Source organism: Hemicordylus capensis, chromosome 6, assembly GCF_027244095.1.
Source record: "Hemicordylus capensis ecotype Gifberg chromosome 6, rHemCap1.1.pri, whole genome shotgun sequence".
NCBI lineage: Eukaryota > Metazoa > Chordata > Lepidosauria > Squamata > Cordylidae > Hemicordylus > Hemicordylus capensis.
Genome location: NC_069662.1, coordinates 33,163,773 through 33,187,383, shown reverse-complemented (window position 1 = coordinate 33,187,383; position 23,611 = coordinate 33,163,773). Strand labels below are relative to the sequence as shown.

General features: G+C 44.2%; 1 protein-coding gene across 1 annotated transcript in view; it reads right to left on the bottom strand.

Annotated features, from left to right (window-relative positions):
- The window catches only part of LOC128331583 (albumin-like), a 48,257-nt gene that overhangs the window by 1,240 nt on the left and 23,406 nt on the right, over positions 1–23,611 (bottom strand). Inside the window, exons 8-14 of the mRNA XM_053265159.1 lie at positions 21,225–21,436; positions 19,049–19,181; positions 15,431–15,525; positions 14,456–14,594; positions 6,385–6,599; positions 2,949–3,081; positions 1,573–1,629 (exon numbers count right to left, since the gene is read on the bottom strand). Of these exons, the coding sequence (XP_053121134.1) occupies positions 1,582–1,629; positions 2,949–3,081; positions 6,385–6,599; positions 14,456–14,594; positions 15,431–15,525; positions 19,049–19,181; positions 21,225–21,436 (975 nt within the window). The 3' untranslated portion in view covers positions 1,573–1,581. The remainder of the gene's footprint in view (positions 1–1,572; positions 1,630–2,948; positions 3,082–6,384; positions 6,600–14,455; positions 14,595–15,430; positions 15,526–19,048; positions 19,182–21,224; positions 21,437–23,611) is intronic.

Here is a 23,611-nt window from a genome sequence, read left to right as displayed (position 1 = left end):
ATTTATATGGAGGCAGTGAGTTGGGTCTTTTTCTATACAAAAACCTACCCATGTACCCGTTGGAAGTGAAGGACTTTGTGCTGTCTCTTGTCTCAATGACAGTGGAGGACAGACTAGTGAGAGAGAGGGCTAGAGGGTCAAGACATTGGTCATCCCTTCTCTACTGCTCTGACACTATCCCTTTGGAATGTAGATTGCTACTCTTAGGGACTACCTTCCTTCCTTCCTGCTTTGCACTTCCTCTCTCCCTTTCTCTTCCTGTTCCTTCTACCTTGCAACATGCAAGCTCCTCTCCCCTGTACCATGTGTGCAGAGATGCAGAATCCATCTGCATCCAGATAGATAGATAGATTAGAGATCCTAACTCCTCACTTTCCTATCTAGAATGGAGTTCTCTAATAAATACCATTTATATTGATTTGAAACTATGAACTGGCTCCAAGTTACTTTATTCTCAGCATACATGCATGCCTAACTAAATTCTGCTGTGTTGTGCCTCTGCGCACTCTGCTATAATGAAAAAACATTTCTCCTACCAGAGAGAATTCTCAACAGCACCCCCACCTTCCTTTGTGAACATCAGCTGCTCTAAGCATTTTTCTCCCTGCCCACCTCAATTCCTGTATCAGAGGTGGAGAAAAACTGTTTAAAACATCAAAGCATAATGAGATAAGGTGGGGGCCCCTCATTTTTGCTCATCTCCTATGCACACTCTTTTTAATATAAAAAACAAACCCTTGCTTTAAAAGCCAATGGGGCAAGTCAATATTTAAGAAACACATGGTGGCTAATGTGTACTTTGACACTTACAAAGTTTTCTCTTTCAAGCTGCCATCAAAAATCTGAAAAACATATATCTGTCCCCAACTTAGAATAATATTTTGTGTCCTGGAGAGTTGGGGATGCTAAATGTGGAGGCCATGGTAGAAATCTCACTATAGCTAGGATCTCATTGGCTGCTCAGGAAAGCTGCTTGTACCCATCAGTACAATGACAACAATAAAGACTAATGCTCTGGTATGGGGTGTATTGTTTCTACAAAATATTCTGCAAATCCATGTGTTGGTGTGGCTGGTTTTAGGGTTGACCTCTACAAGTTCGACATGAGTGATAATAAAAAGATCCAATGTAATGGCATCTTTCAACCTTTGCAAGTCAACTTCCAACTTGCCTGCAATGGATGTAGCTAAGGCCATGTTGATCTGTCTGGCTGTTAATACAAACTGGGCATTCAGAATCACAAGGTACTTAAATAAAAATCCAAAAGTACCTAATGAATGCCTTCCTTTGCCAAGATGTCAAGGACACCCATCTGATTATACCAGACAAGACTTTAGCTGACAGTGTTTCAAAACAGGGGACAGATTGTGAGGGATGTGGGATCCATGTTATATGTTTGTCCTGCCCCCAAATAAATGTTGCTTAGGTGTATGTACCTCATACAGAAATTTGGAGCAACAAGGTCCTCCATCTATTGTGCCTTAGATCAGGCAGCTAACATACCTCCTAAAGTATTATCAGTGTTAAAACATGGCAATCTCTACTAAAAAATGCATCTCCACATCAGCTCACCTGAGATGTTTAATGCTCTCCCAAAGTAGCTTTAGCCCGTTCCACCAATTTTGGACCCTGAAAAAGACACACACCCAGAAATGTTTTTGGATAATTTTTTTCTAAGACAGGTCAATCTTGTTGCATAATTTAGTCAGACGCGTTCAGGTAGTCTTATTATAAATTATAACACTTATATCTATTTTTGAAGAATTGAAATAGTTATGATTCTTATTGACCTTAGGTTACTCCAGAGTAGTGCTATTGAAATGAAGTAGTCCTTTAGAATACCACCTGAGTAAGCACTATTTAGTCCAGTATGTTAGTCTCTATGGCAGCGATAATAGGATGTTAACATGCAGGCTTTACATTAGCAATAAACTGTATGTGTCTATTGTTATTACTCCTGTGGTGTGTTTTCATCCTGTCCTTGTTTATTGAGCTGCTGGTGGTGGTCAGGACCACACCCTGTTTGGTTTTGAAAAATGCAAATCACCAATTAAACATGTACATTCTGATAAACTAGTCATGACTGAAAACGTGGTTTTTGCCTGTGCTATCTCTCCTCCCATTCCTTTTTTGCTAAATTACAACTGGATCAAGGCCATCACATGGTGGGAATGAGGAAATGCCCCATTACGATAACCCCAATGCATATCACATACACAACTCCTAGCTGCTATCTGCTCCAAGAGTGAAGCTTCAATGATTATGGGAACCTCCAGAACCTCGATAATATGTGAATGTGTAAGGCTGGTATTTTATTTATTTATTTATTTGATTTGATTTTTATACCGCCCTTCCGAGCTGGCTCAGGGCGGTTTACAATTAAAAAACAGAAATCATTAAAAACAATTAAAACAGAAATACAAATATGAACACCAATTTAAAAACATCTTAAAAAACAATTAAACTATCAAAACGATTAAAACCCTGAAAACCAGGTTAACATTAAAACAATTAAAACTAATTAAAAACCCCGAAAGGCCAGGCCAAACAGATGAGTTTTAAGGATGAGTTTTATTTTCTGAGGCCTGAGTCTTAAACTCCTTTTTGAAGGATGGGAGGGCTAAGATTACATGGGTGGCTACCACAAGCAAGTGAGAAAAACCAAAAGCATAAGTACTCTTAGTCCAAGATATTCACACTATTGTTCTGTAGAGCCTGCCCATTCCCCCATATCTTTTCATAAGCAAAAGGACTAGACATGGATTTTTTTAAAAGTTGAAAATTCGGGGAAGTGGTGCGTGTGATATCACGAAGGAGCTCCGACCACTGCAGCTAATCACCAAGGAGCTCTGACCATTGAAGAGCTACACCCCAACGCAATGATACAACTCTGAGTCTGGCTGCCCATCCAAAATTGCTCAGATGTATGCCCTTTTTAAGAAGTGTACCTCAGCTTGAAAGCATTCCTCATGGTTCTCAGCATGGCAGCATTTCTGCTGCATGGCAGTAAAATCTGTGCCAATTGTCTGTCGTTGCTCCTCTGAAATGTCGGGCTTGTGCTTAACCAAGTTGACAAGGAGCCTGCAATGAGATACAACAGTTAGCTCCAAGTTAGCTGTTTTTAAACAGCTGTTTTAATGATATTTCACTTCAAGAAATGCTGCCTTTTGAAAATAGATTCCTGGTACTCACTTCAGTACAAGACAATACAAAAGAAGAAGCCAATAAAAGAGTGTAAAAACCTCATAGGAGAAGCATGTGTGTACTCTTGCATACCTGGGAATATTTTCTCATTAATGTGCAATTCTTAGAGAGTCACACGGATACTTAGTGCTTAAAAACTCTGAGAGGGAGAGAGCCCAAGTTGATTAACTGGGAAGAGGTAAACCTTAAGCTTGGGCACTGCAGACTGAAGGGTGTTACTTTTAGAGATGTGCACAAATCAGATTTTGTGATTCAATTCAAGCTCGAATCAAATAGCAAAACCTTTGAATTGATTTGTCAAATCGACTGAGAATCACATAAAATTGATTTGAGTTATCTGAATACCATTTTCCCCAGGGAGAGTTGGTCTTCCAATTGGGGTCATTCGATAGACCAGCCCTCCACCCTGGACTTAGCATGTTGGCCTGCCTCAGAGGACTGGTCTACCTCTGAGGTGGGCCAACACACTAAATCTGGAATGGAGGGCTGGTATGTATGCATGTATTTGTTTATTTTGGCCAAAGGCCAGCATAAATACAAGAAAAAGAAACAGCAGCAGCAACAACAACAACAACAGTAAAATACATAAAATACATAAAACATTAATACCTTCAAATACCGTATACATGACTGATTTCATCCAAATAAAACCGGTTAATCTGAAATGCACAACCCGGCATCTCATGCCTCAATCACTCTAAACCGAATCTTGCTTGCTATGAAATTTTTTTTTGCTACTCTCCTGTAAGCGTACTCTGACTTAGCAGTAAGCGGAAAAAGGACCTTGTCCCCATCAGAAGGGCAATTAGAATTGTAATGAATTAGTAGTCGGGAGAGAAGCTTACCCCTTAATTAAGTATAAAATCTACACTTCAGCATCAGATGTTCCATGGTCTCGAGTGGAGGGCTGGTCTACCTGCCAACTCCAATTGGTAGACCAGCTCTCCTCAGAAAAACTGGCCTCAAAATTGTGTTTTTTGGGGAGAGCTGGTTTACCATTGTGGTCAGTGGGTAGACCAGCCCTTTGCTCTGGATTTAGTGCATCGGCCCACCTCGGAGAACTGGTCTACCGGACTAGTCCTCTGAGGTGGGCCAACATGCTAAGTTGGGAGAGGAGGACTGGTCTACCTGCCAAACCCAAGTGGTAGACCAGCTTTGCCCATACAAAATGGTGCTTGAATCACTCGAATAAATTCAAGTTGAATCAGGGTTGATTCAGTTTGAACTTGAATCAGGTTGAATCACCCCATTTCGAGCTTGAATTAATTCAACTTGAATTTGCACATTTCTGGTTACTTTGGAATTGTGGCACCAGTATCATTAGTACTACCAGCACCAGTACAGTAGTGTCAGCTTTTCATTTAGAAATTAGTGGTAGTTAGGAATTCCAGCTGAAAGTGATGGGTAAGAATGTCAAGAGCAGACCAGGACTGTGCCCCACTGTTTCTCTTCAGATCTTCTGCTTGCATATGATACACACATTTGCATCATAGAGGGCAGGGTTAGGGTAGCTAGATATCCTCTTTTGTCCTGGATAGTCCTCTTTTTATGAAGACCTGTTCAGAATTTGTCTGGGATGGGGATTTGTCTGGGATTGGGGATAGCAACTTTATTCTTTTCTTTTTAAATGAATATAAAAAGTGATAAAAAGAAAGGAAAAAACACGAAGAGCCGGATCTCACGATTAGTGAGACCCGGTTTGCGAAGTTGAGCGGGGAGAGGGCTAAGCCCACTCTCCTCACACATGGGCAAGCGGGAGCCCTGGGCGGCCGGATCGGCTGCCCACATGATTGCCGGCTCCATGATGGAGCCAGCGGGGGCTGGGGAGCTCGAGGTCTGCGTGGCCCCCGGAGGCTCCAGTATGCCCTGTGCGAGCACACAAGGCATACTGGGTAGACCCCTGGAGCTGGAAGGCGGCTTTTAGCCTCCCCTCCGGGGGTCTCCTCATGAGTAGCCATGCCATGGAGCCACGCCGCGGCTACTCACGATCTTGAAAACCAGGTTTGCGCAGCCTCAAAAACAGTTTCCGGTTTCCTGGTTAGCAGCTTCCAGTGAGGAAGCCAGAGGGGAAGTTCCACAGCACCAAGAAGTGGTGTGAAATCTCATGTGATCTGCTAGCTGTGTGAGATCATGTGAGTGGGAGTCCCACTCTCAGTCTCAGTCTCACAGAGAGACACCGAGGCAGTAGGAGAGAAGGCACTTTGCTAAGGAGGGTGGAATGGACGTGACAAAGCGAGAGGGCTCAAGGCTATCACCATTTCTCAAGAAGCATGGTCCTGAGACAAAGTTACGACCACAGCCTCTGCTGATGCCCAGGGTGCTAAGCTGCGGATCGCATCTGCTGCATCTGAGTGTGTGTAGCTTCTCTTTCTCAGTCACAGCTGAAGGACTCAGTGGGAAGGCAAAGGTGAACACTCAGAGCTGTATGAAATGTGATGAGTGGGACTGAGGTGGCACAACTGAGGGACATAGAAGGAGTGGGGAACATAGTGGGGAAATTGCTTATGAGAGGAGGAAAATAGGTGGGGAGAAATGGAGGAGAGAAAGAGTTGTGAGGATGGCAAATATGTAAGAAGCAATGGAGCAAAGACGGAAGAAATGTAGCATAGAGAAAAATGTAGATGTAAAGAGATGTAGCAAAAGGGAAGGATGAGGTGTGTTTGTATATACAAATTAATGCATGCTAAGCGTAAGCAAAATTTTGTCTTCTCTTTGTCCAGTTTCCCCCTTTTATGGCAATGAATCCCATTTATGTCATCCTTTTAGGTGATCCATGTCAGGATTTTTTGGCAAGGTGCACCTGACCACACTAAGTGGGGTAGACTGCCATTGCCTGATCTGTCCAGATCATTGAATGGCAGACAGGGCCTAGGAAATAAATGTGAGGTAGAGGAAGCAAGAATCCAGGAAAGCAGGAGACTGAGGAGGCAGGAGACCAATGGAAGCAAAGGGGCAACTGAGAGAACGTCAGAGGGAGGATTCTGAGACAAGAAGGAAAGATGGGCAAGATGATAGATGTATGTGTTCAGGAGCTGCAGAGGAGAGGCCTGAATGGACTTTCTGGAAGACATCCTGGAAGCACCCATTCAGTCTCTTCCCTGGTGGGGAAGTGGGGGCTGCAGTGAGGAAAGCGAGCAAGCAAATCCATTTTTGCCTTTCTTTGCAGGCCTGTAGTCTTACATTTGAGTCTTCTTTTTCTGGTCTTCTTCATTGGCTGAGCACAAATCGTGATGGAATTCAGGAGCAAATGGGACAGGAGTATATTTTGGATCAACTTCCAGGTCGTGGACGCACATCATCCATAAAGCATAGGGCATATCGCAGCAACGGCCAACTTGGGCATTTATGGGATGTTGTTCATGTTGCAGACAAAAAGCTCCCAGCACACCAAATACCTATATAGAAGAGGAGGGAGGGAGGGAGGGAGGAAAGTAGAGAGAGAATATGTTGACTTTTAAGCTGAAATATTATCAAAGCTACTAATGATTTAAATGAAGATAGAACAGTGTGTAGTATCCACGCTAGTTTAGTCATGACTAAGCACCTTTGCAATAAATGCAGTCATCCCAAAAAGTCCAATTTAATATGAGAGTTAAAATGCTTTACATTTCCACTCATACTCTAAAAAGCATGAAAATTCAAAATTAAGGTGCCCACCTTAACTTCTGTACCATATAAGCTGTAAAATCTTTGTACAGTCTGATATATTGTGCTGGATTTTGAAATGAGGCTCCATGCACCCACACTTTGCCTTGTTCTTTCAGCTGGACATCAGGGTAGGGAGGGATGCATACAGGCAGACATTCAACAGGTGCAGCTTCCCCATTCACTTCCTAGAGATGCACCTGATGAATTTCTGCCTGATGCATCTCTACAAGGCACAGTGCAAGGAGAGAGAGAGAAAGAGTATGTTGACTTCTCAGCTGAAATATCAAAAACACTAGTGACTTAAATGAAGTACAATGGGCAGCATCCATACTAGTTTAATCATTACTAAACACCATTCAATCCCATTAATTTCAATGGGACTTAATTGTAACTAATGTAATGCTTCCCCATTTCAATAGTATATCTGCAGATAGTATAACTAATCCCTCATTCAAAGCTAAAGAATGTATCAGCACCTTATGGTAGCTTGTTTTTGCTATGTTTTAGCATTATACAATAACAAAGAAAATGACTAACAATACAATATGAATAAGGACAAACAATAGTCATCATCAAAATCATGGGGCAACATCCAGGACCAAGCACTATTCAAATCAAGAAGACAAGTTAATCATGATTAATTTAATTCCATTAGTTTCAATTGAACAGTCTTTACTTATTTAGTCTGGGTGCCCACTCAAAAGAAAAAACATTCAATATACATAATTTTGGCCATCTGCAAATTGAGTCTAATAGTGAGTGAACAAACATTTTGAACTCAAAATTGCTGCAGTATTAATAATGTTTCTGATTCCCAAAAGATACACAAGCTTTTTCATCTCCACAATCTTCCAATTCCTCTACAGCTCATCCACCTTTAAATAAGTTCTGCCTTTGAGGGGGCCAGGCAACATGTACACACCCAAATCCCTTTTGCATGTTTCTTTATACAGAGCTGGGAGGGGAGTTAAGTGCATTCTATTTTTAAAATTTAAGAATAGTTTGTTGCTCCAGGTATTCCTTTGGGAAAATAATGAGCCAGATCCACAAGACCGCTTCAGATGCTACCAAAGTGTATCTTGTTCTGTGTCTTCAGGTGAGTTTGTGACTTTTTTCTTAATTAGAAAAGGGCTTATACTCATGTGTTTTAGCTGATTTGTATCTGGCAAAATGGTTGGAGACAACCATTTGAGCAATGCATGCCTCAGCTACGAATTATAGGTAGCTTCGTATATGTAACATTAACATGCAACAGATAAAGACGACCAGCCTCAAATTGTGTGCAGTGAAAAGAACCATTCAAAATGCCCTTTTGATTCTGACAATTGTTACACTTTGAATGTGGATAGTATAATATGAGAATTATTTGTGCCATCTATGAATCTAACTTTATTTTTTACAAACATGCCCTCTTACCTTTTCTCCTCTCATTCACCACCCTCTGCATTTATTGTCCTTCCATCATACCCCTTTTTATCTCCCCACCACCACCAAATTCAGATTGTCAGCTCCTTGGGGCAGGGATCTTACTGTTTCCATTATTTTGTGAAGCACTATCTACCAAGATATATCAACACTGAAAAACAATGAGCCAGTTTGGATGATCACTAGATTAATCATGGGACCAGGATGGGTTTGCGCTAAGAACATGCCCATTATGATGTCACTGCTTTTAACGAGTCTGCATTAACGAGTCTGCCAGTAAGCACCCTCCGTGACTATACTTTGCTAACATGGAGAAAATTAGCTTCAAATGGGGGCAGAGCAGCCAACAGCTATATCCACCTTAAAGTACTTTGGGAAAGTTGGTCACAGTGTGGATGCATTGGAAAGGAGAAAAGAGAGTACACATGGGCCTTGAAAACAAAGAGTTGCTTTACTGAGGGGTAACAGGGGTATAGAAAGTGAAAAAAAGAGTGGTTAATCCTAAAGCACATTCACCAGATAATAGTGCTGGGAAGGGGGACCGGGGTTTGAAGGTAAAAGAAAGAGAAAGAGGAAAGTTGTTTCTCACAGCTCAAGCATGAGGTGAGCTTAGGGGCGCACACGAGCCCCGTGGAATGCAGAGCCTTATGGTGGGGGTACAAGTGCAAGCTTGCAAGTTGGCATAAGCACATGTTTCAAGAGATTAATGCTTTCTTTGGGGTGGGGAGTATAGGCAAAAACATACCCAGAGACATGATTGAAGAATTTCAATCACACATGTGTAGAGCCAAAATGGGTGTCTGCGAGGAGAGTGGGTTTGACCCACTCTCCCCGCAGATGACCAGGCAGCCCAACCTAGGTGGCCAGATCAGCCGCCCAGATGATTACTGGCTCCGTCACGGAACCAGTTGGGGTGGTGGGGTTCAGGGTCCTCCTGACCCCTGGAAGTCTCAGAATGAACCGCATGAGTGTATGGGGCATTCTGGGGAGCCTCCCCGATGACAGGAGGCTTTTTTTTAGCCTCCTCGTTGGAGGGCTATTCGTGAGACGTTGTGGCGCAGAGCCGTGCCATGGCAACTCACAATCCACTAATCCACATTTCGAGGCGGGCTCGCACCCAAAACCTGATTTAGGCAGTGGGCTACCCAAGAGAGTTTGCTGTCGCGCAGCTCCCAGCAGTTCTCACATGCAGTGGGAAAAGGGCTGCACTCTCTTAGCCCGGTTTCCACTGTGAATGAGAATAACCTCTTGTGGTATTTTGGAATTCTTGATCCAAATAAGGCATATATATCAAGTTTTGATTAGGTTATGTTTGAAGTGTGTTTTCCCCTGTGTGCTCCTTTTAATAAGTAAATGTTTCACCACTACTAATTGTTGTTGTTTATTTACGATCTTAGATCAAATATCAATATACACAGAATATACACAGTAAAAAGAGAAAACAATAATGGAAACAAAGTCTAAAATGTCATCAAATATATAAAATCAGGAATCTTTGACAGTAACCGATTGCTGTGCTCTAGCTTCTCTTAGTTTGGTCAATGTATAACAAAATTTAGCAACCGCCAGGGATATTGTTGGGTCCCTGTCTTCTAATAAGCATATAAGAATTGTCTCCACTGAGTGGCTTTGGAGATCTTTCAGATACTGAGAGAAAAATAAATCTCTTTCATCAGTATAAAGTGGACAATGTAACAGTGAGTGCGTCAATGTTTCGGGAGCAGCTCCGCAAAGGCATAGTCTCTCCTCATAGGGTTTTCTCTCAAATTTCCCTACTAGCATCGCTGAGCGTAAAGCATTCAAGCGAGCTCTTGTAAACGCCCAGCGCAGCTTTGGTGAATAGATTGTATAGAAATAAGAGGCTGTGACCCAGTCTTTCTTGGTGCTTAGGAATTGTAGCAGCCTATTTACAGAGGCCCTTTCCTCCTGAAAATTTATGTCCCTAAGCCTTTGTTTAACTAGGGATCTTGCCGTCGACTCGCCCTGTTCTAACAATTGTGCTGGGCAGAAGCCCATCTTCTGGAGTCTTTCCTCAACTGTCATACACCAACGGGGTTGTGGGGTAGCGGCAAGGAGATGAAGTATAAGTCCTGCCGGGTAAAGATAAGTCTTAATCCAGTACAGGATAATGAGCAGCCAGGCCCTGGTCTCCAATTTCCATAGCCCAGTCTCCAGCCGTATTAAGGAATTCAGGATGCATTTTGGTACCCCCAATAGTGATCTCAGAAAGCCCGATTGTACTTTTTCTAAAGCTTGTAAGTCTTTTGGCGGTCTAACCTGGATCCCATATAGCAGCTGAGGTATCACTTTAGCCTGAAAGGCTTTATTAGCTGCCGGAATATAGCCACCACCTTGTGCCCAGAAAAATTTCCTGATTGCCATGGAAGATCGAGTGGCATTCAGTTTAGCGGCACTGGTGTGATAGAGGTAACGCCATTAAACTGAAACACCACCCCCAGGTATCTGTAAGACTTCACCTGCTCTACTCTGGCACCACCTATGGACCATCTAAAAACCCGTTGCTTCTTTGCAAATCTCACGATTTTAGTTTTGGTGTAGTTGATTTCCAAAAATTCCTCATTGCAGAACAGACTCAAGCATTCTAACGCTCTTTTTAGACCAACTCTGGTCTATGACAATAAGGCTGTGTCATCTGCATACATCAGGATAGGTAAGCACCTGTCCCCTAACTTTGGTGCGTGAGTTTCAAATTGCCGTAGACGGGTGATTAGACCATTTACATAGAAATTGAAAAGAGCTGGGGCTAGTATGCATCCCTGCCGGACCCCCCTTTCTACAGGGATCTCTCTGGATAATTGGCCATTGTGGTCACATTTTACTCTCAGACTCGTGTTCTCGTAGAGTTTATATATTAGAGATAGCAATCTCTTGTCAATAGAAGAGTTTGCAAATTTCTCCCACAGAGCATCCCTGGATATTGAGTCAAAGGCACTCTTAAAGTCTATAAAGGCGACATATAACGGTGCCTTTCTGCCCTCAACGTATTTCTCTATTAAACTCTGGAGGACCAAACAGTGATCCATCACAGATCTTCCTTTTCTGAACCCCGCTTGTTCTTGTTCTAGAATGTTTTCTTTCTCCATCCAGTCCAACAATTTGGAGTTTAGATGTTTAGCGTATAGCTTACCAATTACGCTTAATAGACGTATGGGTCTATAATTCGACTGGTCATCAGAGGGGCCTTTTTTGTGAATTGGAATGACAATTGCCTGTCCCCAGCCATTGGGCATATTTGTTGTTCGGTCTATATGAGTGAATATGGAAGCTAAGAGCGGAGCTCACCAGCTAGCATTGGCCCTTAAGAAATCAGGGGGGATGTAATCTTTACCTGGGGATTTGCCTCTCTTTAGCTGTCCAATCAGATTCTCCACTTCTTCAGTGGTAACTGGAGGCCATACAGGCAATTCCTCCGGGGGGATGCTGGGCCAAGATGGAAAGGTTAAGTGTGCTTGTGGGGCAGCATAGATTTTGGTGAAATGATTTACCCATCTTTCCCCTGGCACTGGAATTTGTCTGGGGAACGAATTAACCCCAGATACTAAGCGCCAAAAACTGGCTTCATCCTTTTTATTAAGGGCCGTTATAAGTTCTGACCATTGTCTTTCTTTCAGGGCCTCCTTTTTGGCTTTAATCAGAGACTTGTAACTTCCCTTATATTGTTTGAATTTCATGTCTAAAGATAAGGTATTATTTATTTTGCGGTCAGCCGAGAGTTGTAACAGTACTTTTTTCGCCTATATACAGTCCTGGTCAAACCAGGGTTTGTTATAAGATACGTGCGAGGTGGCCCTGACCCTGGCTTGAGTGCCTCTGACCAGAAAAGGGATAAGTAGGGAAATCAAGGCTTCGTAATTAACAATCACTTCAGACTGAGACACCAGCGCCCCTTCGGGGGCAGGTTCTTCACACCATTTAATGCAAACTAGGGTTATTTTTTTGTGCTCCTCCATCCCCACTTCTGAATAACACCAGCTCGTGAGTCTAGCCTCCAACTCTGGGGACCACTTAATTCTCTGGGCCAAAACAGGGGGTTTCGTCTCTGGGTCATCCCTGTGGTTGAGTGAGGGTTCTATGACCCCCCTCATTGGTTAGCCGGCAAGTGACCCTCAGAGGGAAATGGTCACTCTCTGGCCTTGGGATAACCTTCAGCTCTATTATTTTGTCTATCAGCCCTCTAGATACCATTACATAATCTATTATTGAGCGTTTTGTACTGAGAAAAAAGGTAAATTGGCCAGGGCAGTCTCCATTGACAGCTCCATTAAGAATATGGAGATCTAGTTTGTTAGCCAGCTGTATCAGCAGCCTGCCAGTAAAGTTACTGCCCTGGTCTAGCAGGATACGCATTGATGCAAGAGGTGAATCTTCTGGTGTCAGGTGGGGCATATCCCCAATACCTGAGTCTTCAAGCGCATTGATTCTGGCATTACAGTCACCCCCTATCATTATTGCTGCCCTCGGATAGTCCATCATCAGCTGCGTGAGGTATCTTTCCAAGTCACCCCAGTGGGACTTCCTATGTATTCTGAGACGTAAAATAGGCATATACAGATTGACAATAATAATTTGTGTTTCATGTGTGCGAAGCAGGACTGCCATCACGATATTAGAGCAGCAAGGGAGAGCCAAGGTTTCTGTTCTTAGCCCATAGGAGATACCTATTGCAAGCCCCCCCATGTTTCTGCCTCCTTTGGTGCTCCAGGAAGCAGGAGCCAAAAAAACTTTATAATTAGGGACATCGAAGTTGTCAGTCCTCCAGGTCTCTTGTAGGAGGAACACCTCGTGTTTAGCAATAAATGCAAATAGCTCGGGGTCCTGATCCTTTTGAAGCCAACCGCCAACATTCCATGAAAGTAATTTTATGGTTTGGGTTGCATGGCTAGCCTGTGAATGTCACTTTTCCCCCTGATCAGTCAGGTTCGCCACCATAGGTGAATAAGATGGACTGATCTGAGTTCTATTTTCCGTCTCTGCAATCTCTGCTGCCAATGACTAATATTACTACAACTACTGCTATGAATATTGATATAGCACTTTTCAATAAATGTTCCCAAAGCAGTTTACGCAGAGGAATGAATGAATAAATAAGATGAATTCCTGTCATCAAAGGGCTCACAAGCTAAAAAGAAACATAAGACAGACACCAGCAACAACAGTTGAAGGGATGCTGTGCTGGGGGTGGGTAGGGCCAGTTACTCTCCCCCTGCTAAATAAAGAGAATCCCCACTTTAAAAAGGTGCCTCTTGCTCAGTTAGCAGGGGATCTCGACACAAAAAGATCACTGGGAGGAATCACCTGAACAAAGATGGGAAGGGGAGCAAATCATACTTTCTGGAATTACCCAATTTCAATAACAGAGGGGAGGAAATGAGGTGAGAATTTTGACTTAGCCTTGGGACTTCTTATCAACACATAAGGGAGGGAGAGAGCTCTTTTATTCTTATAATTTGGTCTGCCCCTAATCTCTCTGTATATGCTCAGATGCAATTAGAGGGGCTTTCCCTTTAGTCCACCACAGCCTTGCAAGGACCTAAAGTCACCATGGGAAAATGCCTTATTTTATTTTATTTAAAATATTTATACCCCACCCCGCCAGTGCACTACTGCTCAGGTTGGCTTCCAACAATAAGATCAGAATGAACTGTCATTTCTTGAATGCAGCCAACTACAGCTTTTCTTCCAAATGTGCTAAGGAAGAAAATGGCTAAGTGACTAAGTTTTTCTTATTTGAGGGGTACATTGAAGCACCCAGAAATGGCATAGCAAGTGATTTTAGTAACACTGAAGAATATCCTGATGCACTGTTTTTTTAAAATCTTTTAGTCTTTTAATCACATGAGAGGCACATTCATCTGAACTGACTCTCTACACATGCTCCAAAATGAATTTAAACAGGGTTCTGGAACACGTGTAGAGGGGTGATTGAGATGAGTGCCCTTTCATGCGATTAAAGGATGCCCCAACAGTGTGTCAGGATGTCCTGCTGTAACATCAAGACAGGCATGCTCTGAGTGCACCCCTATCCTGATTGTGTGTGCCCGTGAACCATTTTCCAAACAGGCCAAACAACAATAATCTTTCTCTTTCAGTAAACAATCCAATAGATTAGAAAAGATGAAGAAGACGGTGAAGAAAACAGGGAAGGAAAAATACTCACTTGCCCCTCAATACACACGAGACTTTTGCTGTCATTCAAGTAGCAACACTTGTCTCCAATCTCATCAAATTTCTTCGTGTACTTGTACAGATCATCAAATGAAAGCTGGGGAGCTTTCTTGGTGAATTGGACAAGAAGGCTGTAATGACAGTGGCCGAGTTGATAATAATCAGATAAAATTTGGGGCGAGAGATGCTCTGCTAGGCTGGATCTGGAGTATAATTTAAGGATTTGTTCCGGGGTCAGGGGAGGGGAGCACATCAGCTCCCACAAGGTGAAGGCTCAAGGCATCTCAACAATGTTTTAGAAGACATGCAGCCTCTCTTTGATGGGGCTACAAAAATGAGGACCTGCAACCTTTGATACTTCAGTTCAGGAGCTTGCTCCTCCCTCTCTGAAATTGATTGCCAGGAAATTTAGGACCAGCAAAAGGAGGTACTTTCCCGCACAACACATAATCAACTTGTGGAATTCTCTGCCAAAAGATGTGGTGACAGCCAACAACCTGGATGGCTTTAAGAGGGGTTTGGATAACTTCATGGAGAAGAGGTCTATAAACACCTACTAGCTGGAGGGCTATAGGCCACCTCCAGCCTCAAAGGCAGGATGCCCCGATCGCCAGTTGCAGGGGAGTAACAGCAGGAGAGAGGGCTTGTCCTCAACTCCTGCCTGTGGCTTCCAGCGGCATCTGGTGGGCCACTGTGTGAAACAGGATGCTGGACTAGATGGGACTTGGGCCTGATCCAGCAGGGCTGTTCTTATGTTCTTATGAAGCATTCCCAAGACTGCTTCCAGTCCAGCTTTCTCTGCTTCTCTCTCCCTATTCACACACATACATTGCAGGCATTATCCTGAATCTGAGGCACAGCTGGCAGAATGTTGTGTAACTTAGCTTATATCCGTCCTTCTAAGTGGACTTATTGAGTAACTTGTTCTGTGCACAAGTTGGAAAGTCATGAAGAAGAAAAAACATACTCATTATGGGAAAAGTCTTTCCGTTGGTCACGGATATTGCAGCCGCCCTTTATAATTTCCCAGGTTTTTGCAGTGTGGTTTTGTAAAGCCTCCTCCTGAAAGAAAGAGGAGCTCCGGTTAAATGTGGCAAGATGAACACAGCTACAGGAAGAAATATAGTTGGTCTTAGCATGAAGCCTGAATTGGCTGTTGATCAGTACTGTTACTGATCACAGTATTTCCCATATCACTTGCATATAACAGTTTGGTTTCCTTAAGGCAATGTTAACTGAGGCTGAAGACAGCAACATGATGGAGCATACACACACCCCTCCATGGTCCGTACACTGATTTCACTTGCCTTGTTGTCCTCTTTGTTCAAATAACCCCTTTTGTGTGAATGACTACACATGCATTCATTTCAGAAGAGAATCTGGGTACTGGCCCTTTGAAATGAAGATTCCAGATAGGAAATGTACTACTGTGCATGTATTGCACATGTCTGAATGACTGTATATGCAGACATATCTGTATTCCTTTACACAAAACAAAATCATATGTGCATTGAACTTAATATATGAATTGGGCTAGGGTTCTGCCAGGATCAACAATGGAAGGCGTCAGCTGCAATAGCTGTATCGTGTCCCTTTGGATTCTCTGGAAGTATTATTATTATTATTATTATTATTATTATTACATTTATATCCCGCTCTTCCTCCAAGAAGCCCACAGCGGTGTACTACATACTTGAGTTTCTCTTTCACAACAACCCAGTGAAGTAGGTTAGGCTGAGAGAGAAGTGACTGGCCCAGAGTCACCCAGCTAGTCTCATGGCTGAATGGGGATTTGAACTCGGGTCTCCCCAGTCCTAGTCCAGCACTCTAACCACTACACCACGCTGGCTCCAAGCTGAGGGTGCCATGTGGAATATTCTTCTCTCATAATAAAAAATCACTTTGAAACTAGAATGTTCTAATAGGTTGCCTCCTCTCAGCATCCCAAACAGTCTGCGATTTGAACATCTGTCTATCTATCTATCTATCTATCTATCTATCTATCTATCTATCTATCTATCTGATTTGTACACCGCCCCAAACATTCATCTTTGGGCAGTTAACAATAACATAAAAACAAGTTTAAAACATATACAAAAATATAAAACAATTTAGATAATTTAAAATCAAACACAGTTTAATACCTAAAAATTAAAAGTGCTGAAAAGGCTTGGGTGAAGAGGTGGGTTTTCAAATGCTTTTAAAAAATTGTCAGAGATGGGGAGGATTGTATTTCAGTAGGGAGTACATTCCACAATCTTGGGGCAGCAACTGAGAAGGCCCACCCCCATTGGCCACCAGCTGAGCTGGTGGCAACTGGACACTGACCTCTCCATATGACTTCAGTGATAAACGACTGACTCTGAAGCCTTGCCAGATGAAAGAGTTTGATTGAACACAGGAACATAGGAAGCTGCCATATACTGAGTCAGACCATTGGTCCATCTAGCTCAGTATTAGGGATGTGCAAAACGTTTTGGGCACAGAACGATCTGTGCCCTAAACGACCAATTTCGGGTGATTCGGAGCCAAACCGAATCACCCATGACGAGACCCGATAATTTTCACACCCGAAATGAATCACCCCTGTTTTGGGTCCAAATTTTTTGGGTGTTTCGGGTCTCTTTTTTGTGCCCTAGAAAAGTGCCAGCCTTGTCTTCTTCTTCCCCCTCCGTTTTCAGTTTGACGTCTCTTTGAATTTCCTGCCTTTTTGCTTCCATTGATTTCAATGCAGAAATTGCTTTCCATTTACTTTAATTGAAAAAGTCCTGGGGCCAAAAGAGTGGGGTGGGGTGGTAGTGCCTAATGGGTGGAGGTTACCACCCCAATTGCAGAGGGATTGGGCAAAGGGCTGATTTTTGGTGAATTTCTGAAGTTTTAGTGTCTTTGGGGCAGATAGGGGGCATAACGTGGGATCTGGGCCAAAAGAGTGGGGTGGGGTGTTAGTGCCTAATGGATGGAGGCTACCACCCCAGCTGATTTTTGGTGAATTTCTGAAATTTACGCATCTTTAAGGTTTTCCCCCATTAAGTATAATGGAGGGAGGCTGTATCGCTTCACGTCGGGGGGAAAGGGGTGGCCTAGAGCGGTGTGGGGTTGGTGGTAGTGCTGGGTATGGGCAAGGAAGCTACCTGAATTTTTTCAAAGGTTTTGGGCAGAGGGCTTAATTGTTGAAGTTTACGCGTCTTTAAGGTTTTTCCTCATAAGTTTTAATAGAATGGAGCTTTCAGCAGCCCCATAAGTGCACTTGGGGGGTGCTGGGGTGGCCCAGAGCGAGTGGTGGTGTAGTGCACATAGGGTGCCAACCACCCCCATGGGTTTCTAACCCATGGCATACAGGGTTCTGTTGTTTCTGAGGTATTCTGAGTGTGGATTCTATGATAGCAAATGAGATTTTCAATAACACACCATGAATCCACTCTAATTTGCTATCATAGAATCTAAACCTTAAAGACATGAACTTCAACAATTAACCAAAAATCAGCCCTCTGCCCAAATCCTTTGAAAAAATTCAGGTAGCTTCCTTGCCCCTACCCGGCACTACCACCAACCCCACACCGCTTTAGGCCACCCCTTTCCCCCCGACGTGAAGCAATACACTCTCCATTATACTTAATGGGGGGAAACCTTAAAGACGCGTAAACTTCAGAAATTCACCAAAAATCAGCCCTTTGCCCAATCCCCCTGAAATTTGGGTGGCAGCCTCCACCCATTGGGCACTACCACCCCACCCCACTCTTTTGGCCCCAGAACCCATTTTTCTTACCCAAATTGATTCAGATTCGAATTCGGGTAAATCCAAATCCGAACTGAATCGGGGGTGATTCGGGTGAGCAACATTCGGGCACAGAACAGAACAGGGGTGTTTCGGTTCGGGTCCAAACAAAAGCACCGAAAATCCGAATTGCACACCCCTACTCAGTATTGTCTTCACAGACTGGCAGCAGCTTTTTCAAGGTTGCAGGCAGGAATCTCTCTCAACCATATCTTAGAGAAGCCAGGGAGGGAACTTGAAACCTTTTGCTCTTCCCAGAGCGGCTCCATCCCCTGAGGGGAATATCTTACAGTGCTCACACTTCTAGTCATATGCAACCAGGGCGGACCCTGCTTAGCTTAAGGGGACAAGTCATGCTTGCTACCACAAGACCAGCTCTCCTCTCCTCTCATTGAATTTGTCTTCCTTTTATCTCATTATGTAGATCTGAAATAAGGGGATTGGTTCCATCACCTAGCACTGGCCAGCAGCTGGCACAGTCACTCCCCTGCCCACCCCAGGGAACATGGAAACAAGAGAAGTATTCTGAGCCCCGGATTGCATGTATTCCCCTTCCTTCTTCTCCGACAGCTAGAGGCTATCCACACTTTAGAGACCTAAACTCATTGCATCACCCTGTCCCAAGAAACTGGCAGGTGTAGGTGGGTGGATGGATGGGGCAGGCATTTAGTAAAATAATATGGAGCACCCTCACCAAAATGCAATGTCTACGATGGATTGGATGTAGCCATGGCAATTGATTGCAATAAAATGGCTAGAATAATGGTTTTAAAAATCCCCACGATTGCATGAAGAGGAACTACAACACACCATAAGAGAAAGAGACTCTTCAGGATGCTCCTTTGTGCAGGCCTGGTCCATGAAATCCTTGTACCCTATGCCATATCTCAGAAGCAGTTGTGGAGAATATTCAGGGTGTCTCCTTCCATTCTCGTATATGAACCTGCAGCACAAGAAAGAGTCCACCAAGTCATATTATGAACTACAGGCACATACTTCGGCTGAATAATTCTTACAACAATCCTTTGATTTATATCATTCTTATCATCCCCTGGTGACAACCTCAGAAGAGGTTTGAGAGGTGTGGATCAATTTCGAGGCGTGAATACATTTCAAAATTTTGTACTGTATAGAAAAATTAACAGAGTATTAAATCTGTAGGTGTTCTATCTGCTGAAATTAACAAAAATGCACTTATGGGAGCCAATCTTTTTTTGTGGAGGAAGTCCCTGACATCAGCTCTCTGCTCTACATCCTACTTGAATTGAATCTATTGGGGCTACAGCAGAGGCAGGGCTCGCGTTTTGCTGCTATAAGCCTCACTCCCAACTAAATTATCAAGGAGTGATCTCATTGGGCAGTTTCAGATGACTAAAGAAACTATGCTTTATGAGGTAAATCTGGTCTTAGATGGGGTCACACTCCCCCTGAGAGACCAAGTTCACAGCTTGGGGGTACTCCTGGACCCAACACTGTCCTTGGAGGCACATGTGGTGACAGTGTGCAGCAGTGCCTTCTACCAGCTATTGATGGTACTTCAGCTGCAACCCTACTTGGAACCTTGGAACACTCGGCTCTGATGTCAGTGACTCATGTGTTGGTGACATCCAGATTGCATTACAGCAATGTGCTCTACATGAGGCTGCCCTTGAAGATGGTTTGGAAGCATCAGCAGGTCCAGAATGCTCCTGCAAGGACGACTGTGGGTCCTAGCCACTTCACAAGTATTATACCCATTCTGCAGCAGCTTCTTTGGCTACCAGTTTGCTTATAGGCCAGATTAAAGGTTTTGATCTTTAAAGCCCTGTACATCTTGAAACCAAAGCATCTGTGGGGCCTGGATTTGTCCATATGGATATGCCAGGGCCCTCCCTTCTACATCTTGGGTCCTGCTCATGGCCCTGCTCATTGACTGAGATTTGGTTGGTGGGGACTAGAGACAGGGCCCCTGTCTGTTTCCAGTCAGTTTTTAATTTGTAATCTGATTTTAACTGGGTCAAGTTTTCAAGTGAACATTATGAATTTTATATTGTTTTATTTGTTTTATAGTTCTGTGAGCCTCCCACCCCACCCCAAATCGTATTATCCAACCCAAGACCTATCCAACCCCAGCACAGCATCCAGTGGTGGCCTTGGGCTATTTTAGAAAGATGGTTCCTAATAAACGTACACAATAAAAATGACTGCAAAAACAGTAATAAATTGTCATATCACCAAAAAGTTTGGAATCAGCCAACATTGCTAATCTATGTTCTGATGTTATCATGGGGTTCCCTGAGTATGCAGAGTGCAAGAAAGGAGGCCAGTATTGCTCTCCAAGATCTGATCATGTTTCCAGTCTTCCAGCAGCTGAATGTTGTGGCCAGGCCTGGGAGTTTTCCTGAAGTAACAAACAGATTCCAACCTCACTTAGGTGACATCCTAATTTTAGTGCCTCTGCCTGATCCCCCTTAATCTCCCTGCCTACCTACTCCCCTGCCAGTTTGCCAACTTATTTATCTTGCTTGCTAACCCTCCTTCCGCCAGCATCTTTTTCCAGCCCTGCTTTGGATGGACTTCTTAGTACAGATAGTGGCTTACAATAAACTTTGCCTCAAGATTGACCTTCCTGTGGACCTGCTCTAGTGCTTCATCCATCTCTTATCCTAGTTATCCCAGGAGTAAAGCTTCAGGTCCCCACATGCTCATATCTGCCTATAGGTAATGTGTGCCGTTGAGTCAGTGTCGACTCCTGGCAACCACAGAGCCCTGTGGTTGTCTTTGGTAGAGTACATGAGGAGTTTGTCATTGCCATCTCCCGTGCAGTGTGAGATGATGCCTTTCAGCATCTTCCTATATCACTGCTGCCTGATATACAGGTAGGTGTTTTCCATAGTCTGGAAAACCTACCAGCGGGGATTTGAACCAGCAACCTCTGGCTTGCTAGTCAAATCATTTCCCCACTACACCATATTTTCCTACATAGACTGAAATTTCCATGTCATACTTTTCCACTTGAACAGTCTGGTTCTCAGCATAGTGTTGGCATGCTTCTTTTGTTAAAAACCCCTTAGTCGATGGAGACAAATCTGCAGGCTTGTCATCATTTTCTACATGTGGAAGGCATTCCAGTCGGTCCAGTTCTGATCTTCCACAGCAGTCATCAAGTTTAGTTGATAGTGTCTCTTTGTGGACACAGATATAGTCTGACAGTCTTCCCTGAAAGAAAAGAAATGTCTAATTATTTTAAGCCACTTGTCTGGCCGACCTGCCTGTGCCCTGCACTGACCTCAAAAGCAGTCATGGAGAGGACGACACCAGAGCTTGGATGCGGCCAGCACCAGTCCGGGGACTGCCACACTGAATGAGAGAGGCACAGACAGACCAGGCATCCAGACTGCATTGTACCTCCAGCAGGGCACCAGTGCCCTCTGATATGTTGGCTTCATGACCCTGCTGTCCGGAGCTGATGGGTGGGAGGCTGAAACGGAGCTGTAAGAGGGGAATCATGCAAAAGGAGGGGAAAGAATGGCAACTGAAGGGGTAATAAAGCTTGCGAGAAGGAGCCAGGATAGATGGGGCCCGGATGTTTGGCCTGTGACGCTGCCTTTAAAAATGGCTCAGGCAGTAATGAGGGCAAAACACACAGAGAGAGAGAGAGAGAGAGAGAGAGAGAGAGAGAGAGAGAGAGAGAGAGCTATAGTCTCCCAGTAAGGAACTAGCCCCAGGACTTGACTGCCTAGGAGGAGGACAAGGGTCAACCCTCCCATGTCTCTGAGCAGGGGCGTAGCTATAATTGAGCAAAAGGGTTCAAAGAACGCGGGCCCCCAGCTCCTGAGGGCCTTCCAGCTCCATCCCTCCCTATTTTCTTCATTGTCTCCCTCACTCTGGGGGGCCACCAGAGAGAAGGATGAACACGGGCCCCCTCTACCCTAGCTATGCCCCTGTCTCTGAGGCCTTGCCCGGGTAGCCTCAGGCTTGCCCACTCCATAGGGGATGAGGCACTGCCTGGGCTGACACCACTAGTTTTCAGATTGCATTCTAGAAACTTCTCTGCTTCCTTAGAAACTTATCAGGGGTACTTTCAGAGGGGTGGTGGACCAGCTTTTCTAGCAGTCCTCTCCTGCAGTCCAAGGCTGTTAAACATGGAGATAGGTCTGTCATCGGTTATCGGTCATTTTCTTTATGATATGGGTCTGTATTATTATAAGAGCCACTGTCAATCAAAACAGAAACTAGGTCCAAGCAATCAACAGTGTGAGAGTATGCTTACTTTCATGCCCTGTAGGGGTGTGCAAAACTGGTTTGATTTGAGCTGGGTTCAACTCGAACTGGCCCAGTTCTACCTGTTTGAGTTAGAACCAGCTCAGTCCCCCTCAAAGAGGGGGCTGGTCTGAATTTGAGCTGAGCCTGATTCAAATCAAAGCAGTTCAAATTGATACGACAGTTTGAACATGGCAGCCACCATTACAGAGGTGTTTTGACAGTTTTTATGGCCTCCTGATTGGTTTTTGGCCATTGCCTTCCAATTGGATACTGATATCCTTTGCTCTGGCCAGCTTGTTGTCATTCAAATTTTTCTGTTGTCTGGGCAACTCTGCCCCCATTGGCTTGTGGGGTGGGAGGATGCAGGAGGGGAGCAAAAAGGAGCCACAGTGGATGCTAGCCTTCATCTAGCGGTGGCATGAATCATGCTCCTGCTTTCAAGCAGGGTGCTTTGTCTGTCATTTAGTGGACATGACCAGTAGGCAAGCAGTCTGGTCACCCAGAGGCACATCTCATTACTCGGGCCATTGGAGAGATTATGGCTCTGGATGACCAGTTGTTTCAGATGGTGGAGAATGCTGGCTTCCATTGGCTGCTCCAGCTGCTTGCCCCCGAGTACAACATCCCCTCACGAACCACCTTCAGTAGGAGGGTGGTGCCCTTCCTGTACCAGGCAGGCAGGGAGGTTGTGTCGGGGCTGCTGGAGTCAGCAGGGCCTGATAGCTGTTTGCACTTCACTATAGATGTCTGGACCAAAGGTTGACCTGCTGATGGACCGCCCCCCCCCCCAATTAAAAATTCATTTAAAATAGCCTGATTGCCCAGTTGCTTTGCAGGCTGGGTGGTAGGTAGTGCCCATCATGATGTACCACCCAAACTGTTTTGGCATGACCCATAGGGAATAATGGGACAATTTGAACTCCTGTTATTCCCTATGGCAGAACCACTTTGAACTGGTTCAGTCCTGGTTTGAATTAAATCTGGACCAACAGCCAGTTAGACAGAACCAGTACTCAAACTACAGGCCCTAGTTTGAGTCCAGTTCAAACTCGAACTGAACCCCACAAACTGGTTTTGTACACATCCCTGCCATAGTAACAACATTTATGTCTCAGCTAAAATATTGTG